The 15,996-nt window shown below is 37.9% G+C and overlaps 1 protein-coding gene and 1 pseudogene across 11 annotated transcripts in view; one reads left to right on the forward strand and one right to left on the reverse strand.

Annotated features, from left to right (window-relative positions):
- Positions 1-15,996, forward strand: part of ESCO1 (establishment of sister chromatid cohesion N-acetyltransferase 1) — a 76,168-nt gene that overhangs the window by 56,677 nt on the left and 3,495 nt on the right. For 9 of the 11 annotated variants that reach the window (XM_074383698.1, XM_074383701.1, XM_003924785.4 and 6 more), the window contains 3 exons: positions 3,609-3,698; positions 7,213-7,356; positions 13,507-13,694. In XM_074383698.1, coding sequence (XP_074239799.1) covers positions 3,609-3,698; positions 7,213-7,356; positions 13,507-13,694 — 422 coding nt within the window. Of the gene's footprint in view, positions 1-2,920; positions 3,045-3,608; positions 4,991-7,212; positions 7,357-13,506; positions 13,695-15,996 lie in introns of those variants that run through there. The other 2 variants (XR_012513161.1, XM_074383704.1) reach the window with 2 other exon arrangements.
- LOC104650860 (MICOS complex subunit MIC27 pseudogene) lies at positions 11,750-13,306 on the reverse strand (annotated as a pseudogene).

A 15,996-nucleotide genomic window follows, 5' to 3' on the forward strand; every position in this document is an offset into this window, starting at 1 on the left:
GCGATTCTCCTGCCTCAGCCTCCTGAGTAGCCAGAATTACAGGCTCATGCCACCATGCCTGGCTAATTTTCTTGGTTTATTTGTTTGTATTTTTAGTAAAGATGTAGTTTCACTATGTTAGCCAGGCTGGTCTTGAACTCCTGACCTCAGGTGATCCACGCGCCTCAGCTTCCCAAAGTGCTGGAATTACAGGCATGAGCCACTGCACCTGGCCTCTAAATATGTATTTCTTAAAGATGAAGATGACTCCTTTTTTTTAAATATAAAAGAGCTTTAAAAAATATATTTACACCTTTAAAAAACGAATGAATTCTTGAAATCAAGTTTTCCATCAGAGTTCAAAGCATCCCAAATAGTTCATGATTTCCTTTGTTGTTTATTTGTTTGAATTAGAGTTTATATATTACATTGGATGGTATGTCCCTTTAGTAGCTTTTAATCTCAAGGTTCTCCCTGGGTCTCTTTTTTTCCCTTGTAATATTTGTTTATTTTTTTAAAAGTTGGTTGTTGGTTTTATTTTTTCAAATATTTCTTCAAATGTGTATTACCATTCAACCTTTTATGAAATTTGTGATTAATATGAATTTTTAAAATTGGGGTATTATTTATACAATTAAATCTACAGATCTTAAGTGTTTGGTTTAAATTTTGACTGCTGTATGTATCTGTACATCTACCACTCTGTATTTTGTTGTAATCCTTTTTTTGATTGGAAAAGAGGAAAAATCCCTTCTGTTCTTCAGACTGTACAGTTCAGAGTAACTACAATAGCAAGGAGAAAAGAATAATAATTTCTTGCTGTTACAAATACAAATTAGGAATATAAATTTTTCTGCTATTCATGAAGTAGCCAAATGGATGAAGTAAGAAAAAATGGGTTTTGGAAAATATTACTGTTAGCAGAGTATTAGTGCTGAAACATGTTAGAGCTAAAGGTGAGAAGTGTAAGTGCACTGCATTGGAATTTATATCTTTGCAAAAACTTTGTGGCTATTTGGTTATTATTCTAAATTGCGTTCACTCTTTCCTGCACCCTGCTCCTCCTCTGCCTTAATTTTAAGCATTGGATGGACTTTATCGCCTCTTAAGTTTCTCTGAAGTAAGGAGGGTCATGTGGTTATTGAGACTAGCAAAGAGTTAACTGTAGTTGAGGCCTAGATATGTCTTGAGTATGTTATTTGAACAAATATTAACTAACTTGGTTCTTTCATCTTTTGTCTATGATTTGAATTGATTGCTGTATTTAACCTTGGGAACATTTATTGATTGGCTGTTTTGTTAGATTAGTGCATTGATCTTAGTTTGATTCTAGTAAGAAGGGAGAATGGAAGTTACTAAGAGTTACTGAGTGGCTACTCTTTGAGCACACATCTTAAATAAAGCACCCTCTTACCTACCAAGTGATAGAGGTGATGATAGCCTTTTTAAAGAATGCTTAGATCAGGAAACAAAATCAGAGTTCCAGTGATTTGCCTAAGGCCATGTATCTAATAATTACCAAGAACAAGGATCTAAACCGGTGAACTTTTATTCTAGAATTACTTAACAGTTTTCACTAAAATGTGTTTTCTTAGCTTGACATGGTGGTGCACACCTGTAGTACCAGCTACTTAGGAGGCTGAGGCAAGAGAATTGCTTGAGTCCAGGAGTTCGAAGCTGCTGTGAGCTGTAATCTTGTCACTGCACTCTACCTGTGTGACAGAGTGAGACTTTGTCTCAAATAAGTAAATTACTTTAATGTAATTTGGTGTTTTCATGAACATTAGAAACCTAAGCAATACTAAGTTGGCCTCTGCAATCTTTGCTGCTTAGATTTAAAGGCCTTTTATTTAATACATGAAAAAAAAAATACTATTTAAAACACAAAATCATATGAGATTCAATTATAATAAAAATTTCAGCATGAACATGCAAATCTGAAGTTGTTTCAAAAGTTTCGTAGTTAAAAAAATTAGTAAAGCAAAAATAATTTGTCTAGTATCTATAATGCAATATGACATGAAATCAGTATTACTGTTTTTAGAGGCGTTTAGTAGGAACATAGTTTATGGAACTGTCTTTAGTGATTCAGTTCAGGAGGAATGGTTTTCTTATAACTTGAAGTTACTTAAATTTCTAGGGTTTTTTTTTTTTTTAAATATTTTAAAGTGAAAATCTCTTTATTAAAAATAGGTTCATAAATTTAAAAGCATTTTCAAAAAGTAATGTTACTAATATAAATTTATTTTTAAAGAGTTGATACCTTGTAAGTCTTCTAAAAATTGTTTACCTATATTCAGATCTGTATATGATTCAGATTTAGTTTCTTTTTTAAAACCTTATTTACATTAAAGAATTGCAGATTTAGTTTCTTATATGAAAAAAGGACTTCTGTGATTATTGTTTCTGTTCCTTTTCAAATATTAAGAACATTTTAACAATCATAATTTTACTCATCTGAATTTAACTTTTCTGTTGGGTACTCTATTTTGTAAACAGATTTTGGATTTTAAATATTTATATTTAAATTGTTACATATCCCAAGCTTATTAACTAGAATTTTTGTCCCCAACTATGATCTTGCTACCCTCCCCACTCCCAAAAAATTCTTGATTGTTTAAGAAAACGAATCTGCTTTCATACTTGCCATAGTATATTTTTTTTAAAAATGTAGTTGCCATTTTCTTGGTTTCATTGAGCTTTTCTGTTCTTAGAAGAAACATCAGAAAAAGTATGGTGGTTTTCTCTACTGGAAGTGTAAATTGCTTCTGGAAAGGCCTTTTTATGTAAAGTTGGTTGGGTTAAGACTACTGGAACAACTAGTTAAGCTCATTCCTTCTGTACTTATTTTGAACTTCAAAGCTCCTAGTTTTAACCTCTGGTTCAGTCCCATCTTAATAGATTTAAGTGGCTTTTGTTTTGTTTTGTTTTTTTCATGCAGGTTCTGCTCATTAATCACCACGAGTGTGGATCTGAAGAAGAGTTTATTACCTCTCTTTTTTTGAGTATGTTTAACTTCAGATACACACAACGTAGCCTCTCCTTCCCTATTAGATTCTTAGAAGGTAGTTATATTTTTTTATAGTCTCCTTCTTGTGGCTTTGGTAGTTGTGATCAATAAGCATAAAACTATTCCTTTCATACTGGGCTACTGCATGCAAATCAGTTCATTTAAAACCTCCTGGAGGTCTTTGGCATGCCAGACATAAAACTTTGAGTGTGTGTTTGTGGAGGTAACCATGTTCCAATGAAATATAGGAGTTTAAATCTTTTATCAAGAATTTGGGAGAGTTACAGTTTCTGGGAATTAGTGACTTTAAGGGGCTTGCTTTTGGTATGTGGCTTTCAAAATTAATTTAAAATGGGAAATGATAAATTAGAAATACTCATGTGGTATTAGATATATCTTTGAATGACTAGTAGAGAGAAATTAGCTTGCCTTGTACCTAGTGTATGCTTAACAAAATAGCTGATTTATCATGCTTTATTAAGCATTAATGAGCATTTATGTTTCATATTTGCAATTTTTAGACAAATTGATATACTTTTTCTCTTGTACATGGGTATGATGAATAAAATTCATTCTTTAAAATACATATATATATGTGTGTGTATATATATATATCTAGGGCTGGAAGAAAGAAAGAATTCTGGCTGAATACCCCGATGGCAGGATAATTATGGTTCTTCCTGAAGACCCAAAGTATGCCCTGAAAAAGGTAAATTTCCAGTGAAACTTCATGTAGAGTGGATAATACATTTTGCAATTAATTTTAAGAGGGTAACAGATTGCCGGCATAGTATATTTAAACACTTATGCTGAAAACAAGAAATAAGCATTTGAAGAATATAACCCAGTTCAAAAATTATGTTAAACTTTGTAGTGTGTCTAATATATGAACTCTAAATGAATTTATTACTGTCCAGTATTATTACTAAATTGTCCTGTATTATTAGTAGTTAATAATTTGAGTGCTAAAATAGACATGCTTATCTTCTGTTAATAATGCCAAGTAAATGATTTCACAATCAGAAATAAAAGCTGAATTATATAATTCAGAAATTTAATAAAATGTCAAGTTTCTTTCTAAGGGAAAATTTCTAAATAAAAGCTTATTGCAGAAGAAGATTGCTAAGTAGATCATAGTAAACCTGAAATTAAACATGAATTAATCTTATAATATTTTTAAGAGATAAGGATATATTCCGGTTTATAATGCAGAAAACATAAAAGTTTATCTTATCTAGTGTGAGGCAGGTGTTAGTCTACCTTAGAGTTCGATACTTCAAGTATTCAGCGTTTATTGTGTTGAGAAATGAACCAGAGAGATAATGAAGCCTGGAACCATTTTATTACATAAGTTATTTTAAAAATCAGGAACCATAAGTTAAACTTATTTTTAAATAAGTTAAATATGTTCATTACACTTTCAAATAGTAGACTCATTATGTTTTTCTTCAACCTCTGGATGCTTTTTCAGAAGAAATACCTCATAATGTAAGCAGTGGGTTCAATTGTTTATTTGAAAAACTTTAATAATTACACTAGAGTGTGTCCAAAATACCTGGAAACACAAGGAAAGCAGTTCATTATACTTTATTTATGTTAACAATTGGACTTCTTTAAACTTAAGAATACTTCACCTGAAAAGACAGTTGAAGGAAAATACTTTGCACCTATTGTTTGAAAATTTAGCTAATAGTCTATTTAAAATATGTAAGTTTATCATGTGGGTCTTAACTTTATTCTGTTTATCTGGATGGACAATCTTAGATACCCAAGTAAGCTTTCATATTACACTGCCTAACAGAATAGATAGTAGTATTTACAGTGACATGTAAGCATGCCCAACCTGTCTTATTTTTGAAACATTGATTCCTGCACAGTAAATTCTTGTTGAATTAATGTTGGATCAGTGATTAACCACAAGTTGACCCATGAAAAAGATAGTGATTATGGGTGCCGGCTTCTCCTGTAGTTAAAAATCCAACTGTAACTTTTTTTTTTTTTAAGAGACAGGATCTCCCCATGTTGCCCATGCTGGTCTTAAACTCCTGGCCTCAAGGGATCCTCCTGCCTCAGCCTCCCACAGTCCTGGGATTATAGGTGTGAGCAACCCTGCCCAGCCCACGTACAACTTTTGATTCCCCCAAAACTTAACTACTAATACCCTACTGTTGACTGGTAACCTTATTGATAACATAAATAATTGATCAAACCCATACTTAAACTAGTATCTACATATATTCTGTGAGTTCATGACATACTTAACCTTTTCTTGATTTTTTTTTTTTTTAATATTTCTGGGCTACATAGTTCATCTGCTAGTTTTTTCATATTGTCGCAGTTCTCCAAAAATTTTTCCAATATATTTATTGAAAAAATCCCCACATATAAGTGGACCGCACTGTTCAAACTTTTGTTGTTCAAGGGTCAACTTAAATAAAAATTAAATTATGGAATTTTTGGAATTCCAGCTATTCACATTTGGAAATGCACAGTGGAAACTTTTGCTATACTGCCATATGTAGCAGCCAGACTTTTCTTACTAAGAACCCTCAGTAGATGCTAATTTCCTCATTTTAGTTTATCAAAACAAAATCTTAGTAACCCATAATAGGTTAAAAAGTAAAATCTAGAGAACTGTGAATCACTTGTCTTTAGGAAATGAATCAAGAGTTGTAGGATGTTCTCTCAGGATTAGGAGGACTTGAGTTTTCATCACTGAGTAAGCAATTTGCTGAATGTTATTCTGCGTGCCAGAGGTATGAAGGTTTAACCCTCTGAAGGATTATTTGCATTTTAAACTTAATAACATAAATGAATGCTATTGGACTCTATTTTTAGTTGTTTTGTTGTCGTTGTTTTTAAAGAGAATTCCACTCTGTCACCCAGGCTAGAGAGTAGTGGTGAGATTATAGCGCACTGTAACCTCACACTCTTGAGTCCAAGTGACCCTCCTACCTCAGCCTCCTGAGTAGCTGGGGCTAATGGCCAGTGCCACCACATCTGGCTGATAAAAGAATTTTGTAAAGGTGAGTTTTGCTGTGTTGTCCGTGCTGGCGTTGAACTCCTCTAGCCTCAGCCTCCCAAAGTGCTGGCTAGGATCATAGGTGTCAGCCACTGCTCTCTGACTTTTGTTTCCAATGTCTTTTAACTGGATAGGAGACTAATATTTGAGTACCTACAGAGGTCTTTTGATTTCCTGCAAACAGTTTGAGCTTACCATGTCTGACTTTTGTCAGTTAGGAGCTAAACTGCAAGAAGCATGGTTTGATGACATAGTAACATTTTGGGTTCATATCTCCGCTCCTTCATTTTCTAGATGTCTAATAACTGACATGGGAAAGTTGTTTAACCTTTGAGTTTTATTTCTTCCATATGTAAAGTGAGGAACCATAAACCTTCAAGAAATGTGGATTTAAATGAAATGATATTTCTAAAGTACTTTGAATAATGTCTGCCCTATTAAGTGGTTGATAGGAAGTAAACATGAGTTTCTTTTCTCTGTACTCACTTCCATTTTACTGATGAGAGTACTAATTAAGGGTTGGGAAGAAAAGTGGCTTGCCTGGCTAAGATTCCAGTGAAGTTCTCTCCAATACACAAATTAGGTGCTTCTAATTGAAAGCCTTATTGTTCCTAATAATCTATTGTAGGAGCTCTCACCTCATCCCTCTTATTTTCTAGATTGTTGGGTTTGGCATCAACCTCCAGTTCTTCCTTCATTTTGCAAAGTGTTCCATAGGGATTAAAAAACAGTTATTGATCAGTACAGTCATTCAAAAGAATTTTTTTTCTTCTTGGAGATGGAGTCTCGCTCTGTTGCCCAGGCCGGAATGCATGGGTATGGGTAGGTTACCATAATCTTAAGTAATCTCGGCTCACTGCAACCTCTGCCTTCTGGGTTCAGGTGATTCTGCTGTCTCAGCCTCTTGAGTAGCTGGGATTACAGGTGCATGCCACCATGCCTGGCTAATTTTTTTGTGTTTTAGTAGAAATGGGGTTGCACCATGTTGCCCAGGCTGGTTGTGAACTCCTGAGCTCAGGCTGTCCACCTGCCTTGGCCTCCCAAAGTTTTAAGATTACAGGTGTGAGCTACCATGCCCAGCCCAAAAGAACTCTTTAGAGGATGCCCTGCTTGGAATAAGGTCAACCTACTGAACTGAAATAGTATGTTTTTACATGTATATAATATTTTCATTTAAAAATTGTTGTTCTTTATTTGGCAGGTTGACGAGATTAGAGAGATGGTTGACAATGATTTAGGTTTTCAACAGGCTCCATTAATGTGCTATTCCAGAACTAAAACACTTCTCTTCATTTCTAATGACAAAAAAGTAGTTGGCTGCCTAATTGCGGAACATATCCAATGGGTAAGTGATTTTTAAAGAGTGTTCTTAAGTAGTTTGGTGTTTAATGAGTTTACAGTGTAATTTTGAATAACATAATCCTGATAAATCTCCATTTTATGCAAGGAAGAGTGGTTTTTTTGAGACGGTGTTTTACTCTTGTTGCCCAGACTGGAGTGCAGTGTTGTGATCTCGGCTCACCACAACCTCTGCCTCCTGGAGTCAAGTGCTTCTCCTGCCTTAGCCTCCCAAGTAGCTGGCATTATAGGCCTATGCCACCATGCCTGGCTAATCTTGCGTTTTTAGTAGAAATGGGGTTTCATCATGTTGGCCAGGCTTCTCTTGAATTCCTGACTTCAGGTAATCCGCTCATCTCGACCTCCCAAAGTACTGGGATTACAGGTGTGAGCCACTGTGTCTGGCCTTAAGGAAGAGTTTTAATGCAAGAATTCCCATGTGTGAGTCTTTACCAAAGTGGAATAATGGTTTTGCATGGGAATTAGTTTCTCAAGAATTCTAAAAATTCTGTAGAACCAGCATACCATCAGGCCGGGCACAGTGGCTTACACCTGTAATCCTAGCACTTTGGGAGGCCGAAATGGGCGGATCATGAGGTCAGGAGTTTGAGACAAGCCTGGCCAACATGGGGAAACCTCGTCTCTATTAAAAATACAAAAGTTAGCTGGGCGTGGTGGTGTGTACCTGTGATCCCAGCTACTCAGGAGGCTGAGGCAGGAGAATTGCTTGAACCCGGGAGGTGGAGGTTGCAGTGAGCTGAGATTGCGCCATTACACTTCAGCCTGGGTAACACAGGGGGACTCAGTCTCAAAAAAAAAAAAAAAAAAAAAAAGAATCAAAATACTATCAAGGTTTATTTAGTAAGTTTCCATATTGGATACTAATGTAACGTTTTTCTCAATTAGTCCCTCTAGCACTGGAGTAAGTCAAGGCTAGGTGAACTAGAGTGGGCAAAATCCAGCTTGTTTTTATAAATAAAATTTTACTGCAACCTACCCATACCCATTTGGCTCACATATTTATGGTTACTTTTGTACCATAAAGGCAGAGTTGAATAGTTGCAACAGAAACCAGGTGGATTGCAATGCCTAAAATATTTACTATCTGTGCCTTTTAAAGTCCCACACTGGCCAGGCGTGGTGGCTCACGCCTGTAATCCCAGCACTTTGGGATGCAGAGACAGGTGGATCACGAGGTCAGGAGATGGAGATCATCTTGGCTAACACGATGACACCCTGTCTCTATTAAAAATACAAAAAACTTAGCCAGGTGTGGTGGCATATGCCATAGTCCCAGCAACATGGGAGGCTGATACAGGAGAGTTGCTTGAACCTGGGTGGCAGAGGTTGTAGTGAGCAGAGATTGTGCCAGTGCACTCCAGCCTGGGTGACAGAGTGAGACTCTGTCTCAAAAAAAAAAAAAAAAAGAAAAAAAGAAAAAGCCCACACCACTGGGTGGGGTGGCTCACACCTGTAATCCCAGCACTTTGGAAGGCCGAGGTAGGCGGATCACAAGGTCAGGAGTGCAAGACCAGCCTGGCCAACATGGTGAAACCCCATCTCTACTAAAAATATAAAAATTAGCTGGTTATGGTGATAGGTGCTTATAATCCCAGCTACTTGGGAGGCTGAGGCAGGAGAATTGCTTGAACCCAGGAGGTAGAGATTGTAGTGAATTGAGATCGTGCCACTGCACTCTAGCCTGGACAACAGAGCAAGATTCTGTCTCAAAAAAAAGGAAAAGAAAAGAAAGGCCTACACTTGGAATAGGTTACAACTTCTTTTTTTGAACTCTAAATGAGTAGTTGTCTTGTGTATAGGAGCCAATTTGTACAAAAAGCAAACAATGGAATCATATGTGTTTACATTATGAGTGTTAGTAGAAACTGAGACCATCCTAAGAGAACAGAAACTTCTGGACTCCCTAATAATGCTCACTTTGAGGCAGACCTGAATTCTGTGTTTTTTCAGCTAAGTTCTTGCTCATGAACTCAGTGTACAATTGTGTGTGACTACTGTTCAGATGGTGTCTTTTAGCATATTAACTCATGCCAAATGTTGCAACAATTTTTTGACTTTTTGCGTGAGTGAAAAATCAATGATCTTGAGCAGTAGGATATAAATAACTTGCACATGCTTAGCATTTCAATAATGGAATGCCAGGCATAAGTGGGTTAATAGCTGCTTGCGCAAATGTATGCATCGTCATAAAATTTTCTAATAGGCCGGGTAGGGTGGTTCATGCCTATAATCCCAGCACTTTGGGTGGCCAAGGCCGGCAGATCACCTGAGGTTGGGAGTTCGAGACCAGCCTGACCAACATGGAGAAACCCCATCTTTACAAAAAATACAAAATTAGCCTGGCATGGTGGCACATGCCTGTAATTCCAGCTACTTGGGAGGCTAAGGCAGGAGAATCGCTTGAACCCAGGAGGCAGAGGTTGCAGTGAGCTGAGATCGCGCCACTACACTCCAGCCTGGGAGACAGAGCAAGATTCTGTCCATTAAAAAAAAAAAAGTAATAAATGACTAAATAAATAGCCTGAAATTATATAGTTCTTATGAACCTTGCTGTAATAACAAAATTGATTTAAATAAGTAACTGATAGGGTAGTTTGGGAATATTAATTTGATATAAATTGACTAAGTCATAGAAGTTTGCCATACTGAAATTGAGTTAATTTTACATAGTGCATACTATTGTGTTTTTAAATTTCTATTCCACCTAGTTCCATAAATGACTTATAGCAGTGTTTGGACTAGAAGGATAACAATGTAATGTTTGTTAGGGTTGTTTTTGCTAACTCTTTTTTTTTTTTGTTTGTTTGTTTGTTTTTTTTTTTGAGACGGAGTTTCGCTCTTGTTACCCAGGCTGGAGTGCAATGGCGCGATCTCGGCTCACCGCAACCTCCGCCTCCTGGGCTCAGGCAATTCTCCTGCCTCAGCTTCCTAAGTAGCTGGGATTACAGGCACGCGCCACCACGCCCAGCTAGTTTTTTTTTTGTATTTTTAGTAGAGACGGGGTTTCACCATGTTGACCAGGATGGTCTCGATCTCTCGACCTTGTGATCCACCCGCCTCGGCCTCCCAAAGTGCTGGGATTACAGGCTTGAGCCACCGTGCCCGGCCTTTGCTAACTCTTAACTGTGTTGTCTGTTTGCTTTTAAGTTGTATACCTTGACGCCGGGCGCGGTGGCTCAAGCCTGTAATCCCAGCACTTTGGGAGGCTGAGACGGGTGGATCACGAGGTCAAGAGATCGAGACCATCCTGGTCAACATGGTGAAACCCCGTCTCTACTAAAAATACAAAAAATTAGCTGGGCATGGTGGTGCGTGCCTGTAATCCCAGCTACTCAGGAGGCTGAGGCAGGAGAATTGCCTGAACCCAGGAGGCGGAGGTTGCGGTGAGCCGAGATCGCGCCATTGCACTCCAGCCTGGGTAACAAGAGCAAAACTCCGTCTCAAAAAAAAAAAAAAAAAAGTTGTATACCTTGTTCCATCAGAAGGCTAGTCATGGCTGGGCATGGTGGCTCACACCTGTAATCCAGGAGTTCAAGACCAGCCTGGTCAACACGGTGAAACCGCATCTCTTCTAAAAATTAAAAAATTAGCCAGGCATGGTGGCACATGCCTGTAGTCACAGCTACTCAGGAGGGTGAGGCAGGAGAATCTCTTGAACCCAGGAGGCAGAGGTTGCAGTGAGCCAAGATCACACCACTGTACTCCAGCCTGGGTGACCGAAGGGTCCCTGTCTTGGGGGGGGGGGGGGGGGGGAAGACGAGTTGTGTTCTTTTTTGGCAGCTAGACTTGCAGAGATATTTTTTCTTTTCTTTTCCCATAAAGACAACCACCATAAAAGAGATGTATGTTTTTTAAGGTACTTTTTCTGCCCTCCCTCCCCACCATAAGCCATGGATATTTTATTCCAGCTCTAGGAAATAGGGAAAAAAAATAAAATAAAATAAAACAGAGGGAAACAAATCTTTCACACACACCATTATGATTTAACTTGACATTAATTCGGGAACGCTGGAGCAGAAATATGTTTATACGTATAAATATGTATTTCTTTATACATACATATATGCATTTTCAGATTTTAGTCTCACTGGAGTTCATGTCTTCACTTTTCTTTTCTTAATAAATGCCCTTAAAGGTCATCAAATGCAAGCTAATACCTCTGTGTCTCCTGATCAGTCATTTACTGTTGTTGACATTGCATTCACAGTTTGTGTATTAACCACTTATATAATTTATCAAACTGCACATTTGGAGATGTAAGGGAAAAACTTGGTTTAAGTAATATTCTATGTATCGGTTACCTATTACATGAGTTTTTTCATCATTTGCAACTTCACACATCTTGTAGTTTTCTATGTAGTCTCTCTATGCAGCCTACTTCAGCTTCTAATGCTGTACATATCTATATCTTTTGGGTGGGACTACCTGTGATCCATGAGCTTAGGGTCAGGAATAAACTACCTGAGGTGGATTCTAATTTGGTCTTTGCTTCAGAGCTGAATTCTGTTGGCAAGGGCACTGAATATTTCAAGATATGAGTTGTTTTTGCAGGTACTTATATTTCGGCAGAGGCTCCTAGCTTAGTTTTTTCTTTAGGTTTAGGAAGTGGCTTTATTTTGCTACTTTTTGTCTACAGTGATTTAGCTGCTCCAAAAATTTGCCGGCTTGTAGCATGTATCTTTTTCCCTGTTACCTTAGCAGTTATTACTGACTGAACCGGGTAGCAAACAGTTGCTCCTGAAGTGGCCAGTCCCAGAACATAAGAATTTTCTTTTCTTTCTTTCTTTTTCTTTTTTAAGTGCGCCATTGTCCTGGAAGTGGGGCTTAGGAATGTGATAAGTAATTTTCTTAAACTTAAAACCAAGCCCACCAATCCTGAAACTGTAATAACTCCCGTTTTTGGAAGAAGATCTTGAGGATTCTTCAGATAGACATAAGCATCCTTTTCAAATTGTACTGTATCCATTATCCAATTTTTCACAAAGACATAAATACCCTTGCACCAGCCAATATAATGACCAGTTGCAGTGCAGATGGAAGCAAAGCCCATTTGTAAAAGACTAAGCTGCTCTTCAGCATACTTAGACTGGAGCAGTGGTGCAGTATAGATGGGAAGCTGCTCTGTTTTCACTAGCTGCTTTTTGGATGATTCTTCTTTGGCTGCATGTACACTTACACATGCGAATATCAAACCTGTAGGCATGGTTGTCAGTTTTCCTGTCCTGATGGTGCCATGTCTACGACCCTTTCAGCCAAGGTTTTCAGACCTTAAGGGACTTCCTTAAAAAAAGAGATGGCAGGCCAGGTGCAGTGGCTCACACCTGTAATCCCAGCACTTTGAGAGGCCAAGGCGGGCAGATCACGAGGTCAAGAGATCGAGACTATTCCGGCCAACATGGTGAAAACCCTGTCTCTACTAAAAAATATAAAAATTAGCTGGGTGTGGTGGCGCGTGCCGATAGTCCCAGCTACTTGGGAGGCTGAGGCAGGAGAATTGCTTCAACCTGAGAGGTGGAGGTTGCAGTGAGCCAAGATTGCTCCACTACACTCCAGCCTGGCGCCTGGTGACAGAACAAGACTCTGCCTCAAAAAAAAAAAAAAAAAAAGAACAAAAAAGAGATTGCAGTGTGATGAAAGCCTTTCTAAGTTATTAATTTCTCTACTATTCCTATTCTCAATTCTTGTACAACTGTGAACCCTAGAACTGTGACAGCAATCACAGAAAGTTATTATTATTGCTTTGTTCTTAACATGTACTTCTACTGTTCTTGGAGTGCAGGAAGTGAAGAGAACTAATGTTAACTTCCTATTGGGGGGCTCCTCATGATGGGAAGGGACTTTGTATGTATGTATTTGTTTAATCTCTCAAAATGAGCGATGAGGGATATTTGCCAGTGAGGAACCCAAACATTAGAGAAATTGTGACCTACTTTCATGGTCATAAAACTAGTAAGTGAACGGGAATAGAATGCAGATCCAGGTGGTCTGTTTACTCAAAATGACAGTGAAAGCATAAGTGGCCAAATAGTTGGTTAAGCCGGTCAAATATTGTAACCACTTCAGTAAGATCAGTATCAGACAGTTGCTAATCAATAATCTCACTCAAAAATTTTCCCCTCATTTTTGACACCTGTAGGGCTACAGAGTTATAGAAGAGAAACTTCCAGTTATCAGGTCAGAAGAAGAAAAAGTCAGATTTGAAAGGCAAAAAGCGTGGTGCTGCTCAACATTACCAGAGCCTGCAATCTGTGGGATCAGTCGAATATGGGTATTCAGCATGATGCGTCGGAAGAAAATTGCTTCTCGCATGATTGAATGCCTAAGGTAACTTGAATATAATCCTTCATATCATTTTTAGTATAGGACTTAAGCAGACTTTTAGTATAGATTGGCATTTAATTAACATGTGTATAACCTTTATTTGTTTCAATTATTTTGCCTGAGATTATTAGTGTATTGGACCTGTAAGTACTTTTTATGTGAATTTAATGTGAGGAGGAAGAATGCACTGTAAGTTAAATACTATTAATTTTAAGCCGTTTTGACTTACTTATTTGTAACTATTATATTAGGCCAGAATAACCTACTTATTTCAAGTTGTGCTTCATTTTGAAGAATTTTAAACATAAGCAAAGAAAGGTGAAAAGTTTCTTGGGAGTTCAGCTTTTAGAGAAATTTATGTTAATTCAAGAATATTATTTGTAAACTATTGAATCTCTTACTAGAAAGATATTAAAGGGAGACTCAGAAAAATTGTTTTGTTTTTTGTCCTATAAAGTACCTCTGATAAAAGATTAATGAAGGAGGTTAAAATTAATCATTCAAAAGAGATTTTTAGGTCAGCCTTTTTTTTTTTTTTTTTGAGATGTAGTCTTGTTCTGTTGCCGGGCCTGGAGTGCAGTGGTGTGATCCCTGCTCATTGCAACCTCCACCTCCCAGGTTCAAGCAATTCTTCTGCCTCAGCCTCCCATTAGCTGGGATTACAGGTGCCTGCCACCATGGTTAATTGTTGTTTTTGTTTATTCACAGAATCATTGTCTACTGTTACTTGCGAGTATAGCTTTCAAAATAATACATTATTGTTACAAGTGAAATCCTAACACCCTAAGAATCTTACACTCTTAACATATATCTGTTCTTTTATTTTATTTTATTTTTTGAGATAGAGTCTTGCTCTATCGCCCAGGATGGAGTGCAGTGGTATGATCTTGGGTCACTGCAACCTCCGCCTCCTGGGTTCTTGAAATTCTCCTGCCTTGGCCTCCTGAGTAGCTGGGACTGCAGGCACACACCACCACACCCAGTAATTTTTTGTATTTTAGTAGAGATGGAGTTTCACTGTGTTGCCCAGGCTAGTCTCGAACTCCTGAGCTCAGGCCATCTGCCCACCTCAGCCTCCCAAAATGCTGGGATTACAGGCATGAGCCACCATGCCCAGCCTCTTTTATTAATAAGTAATAATCCAGAAGGGCTCACATCTATTTGCCCTTTTCATGACAAGGGGTAGTATGTTTTTACCTCTTCAGAACTAAGCCTGAAAACAAATTGATTCTAAAGGGGAGGGTATTGCCCGTCCTTTAAATCTTGTGGCAATCATAAGATGGTTCTAGTTTATTTTTTTAAAAAAAAAAGCAAACTGGTAATAGTAGTTGTATGTTCCATGTGGTAGTAAAATTGTCACCATAAGCTTCCTGTTAAAACACACAGTTTTTACATTTTTCATTTGTTGTTTCTTCTTGTACGGGTCTTCTATTAGTAGTGTCCAGCACTCCTTGTTAAGATTATAGTATGAGATTATGTAGTAGGCTATATATCCTGGCTAAATATTTAAAATTATTTTTTATTTATTTACTGTTGTTGGAGACAGTCTTACTCTCACTCACCCAGGCTGGAGTGTAGTGGTGTGATCTCAGCTCACTTCAGCCTCCACCTCCCAGGTTCAAGCATTTCTTCTGTCTCAGCCTCCCAGGTAGCTGGGATTAGTTTTTGTTTATTTATTTAGAGAAGGAATCTTGTTCTATCGCCCAGGCTGGAATGCAGTGGCACGATCTTGGCTCACTGCAACCTCTGCCTCCCAGGTTCAAGCAATTCTCTAGCCTCAGCCTCCCAGGCAGCTGGAATTACAGGCACCCACCACTATACCAGCTAATTTTTGTTTTTTTAGTAGAGATGGGGTTTCACCATGTTTGCCAGGCTGGTCTCGAACTCCTGACCTCAACAAGGGTTCTGCCCACCTCTGCCTCTCAAACTGTTGCTGGGATTACAGGCATGAGCCACCATGCCCAGCCAAGAATTTTTTAAAAAATAAAACTATTATTGATAAGATAATTATATACCATAAAATTCTTTTTAAAGTTTGTAGTTCAGTGGATGTTCATATATTCAGAAGGTTGTACACTAGTCATCACTATCTGGTTTCAGGACAGTTTCATTATTTCCCCAGAAAACTCCATCTCCATTAGCAGAGACTCCCTGTTTCTCCCTATCCGCAGCCCCTGGCAACCACCAGTCTCATTTCTGCCTCAGTGGATTTGCTTATTCTGAGCATTTCATATAAATGAAATCCCATATCATACGAGTTTTTGCAACTGGTTTCTTTCACTTAAGAATGTTTTCAAGAATCATC

This window comes from Saimiri boliviensis, chromosome 13 (assembly GCF_048565385.1).
Source record: "Saimiri boliviensis isolate mSaiBol1 chromosome 13, mSaiBol1.pri, whole genome shotgun sequence".
NCBI classification, from domain to species: domain Eukaryota; kingdom Metazoa; phylum Chordata; class Mammalia; order Primates; family Cebidae; genus Saimiri; species Saimiri boliviensis.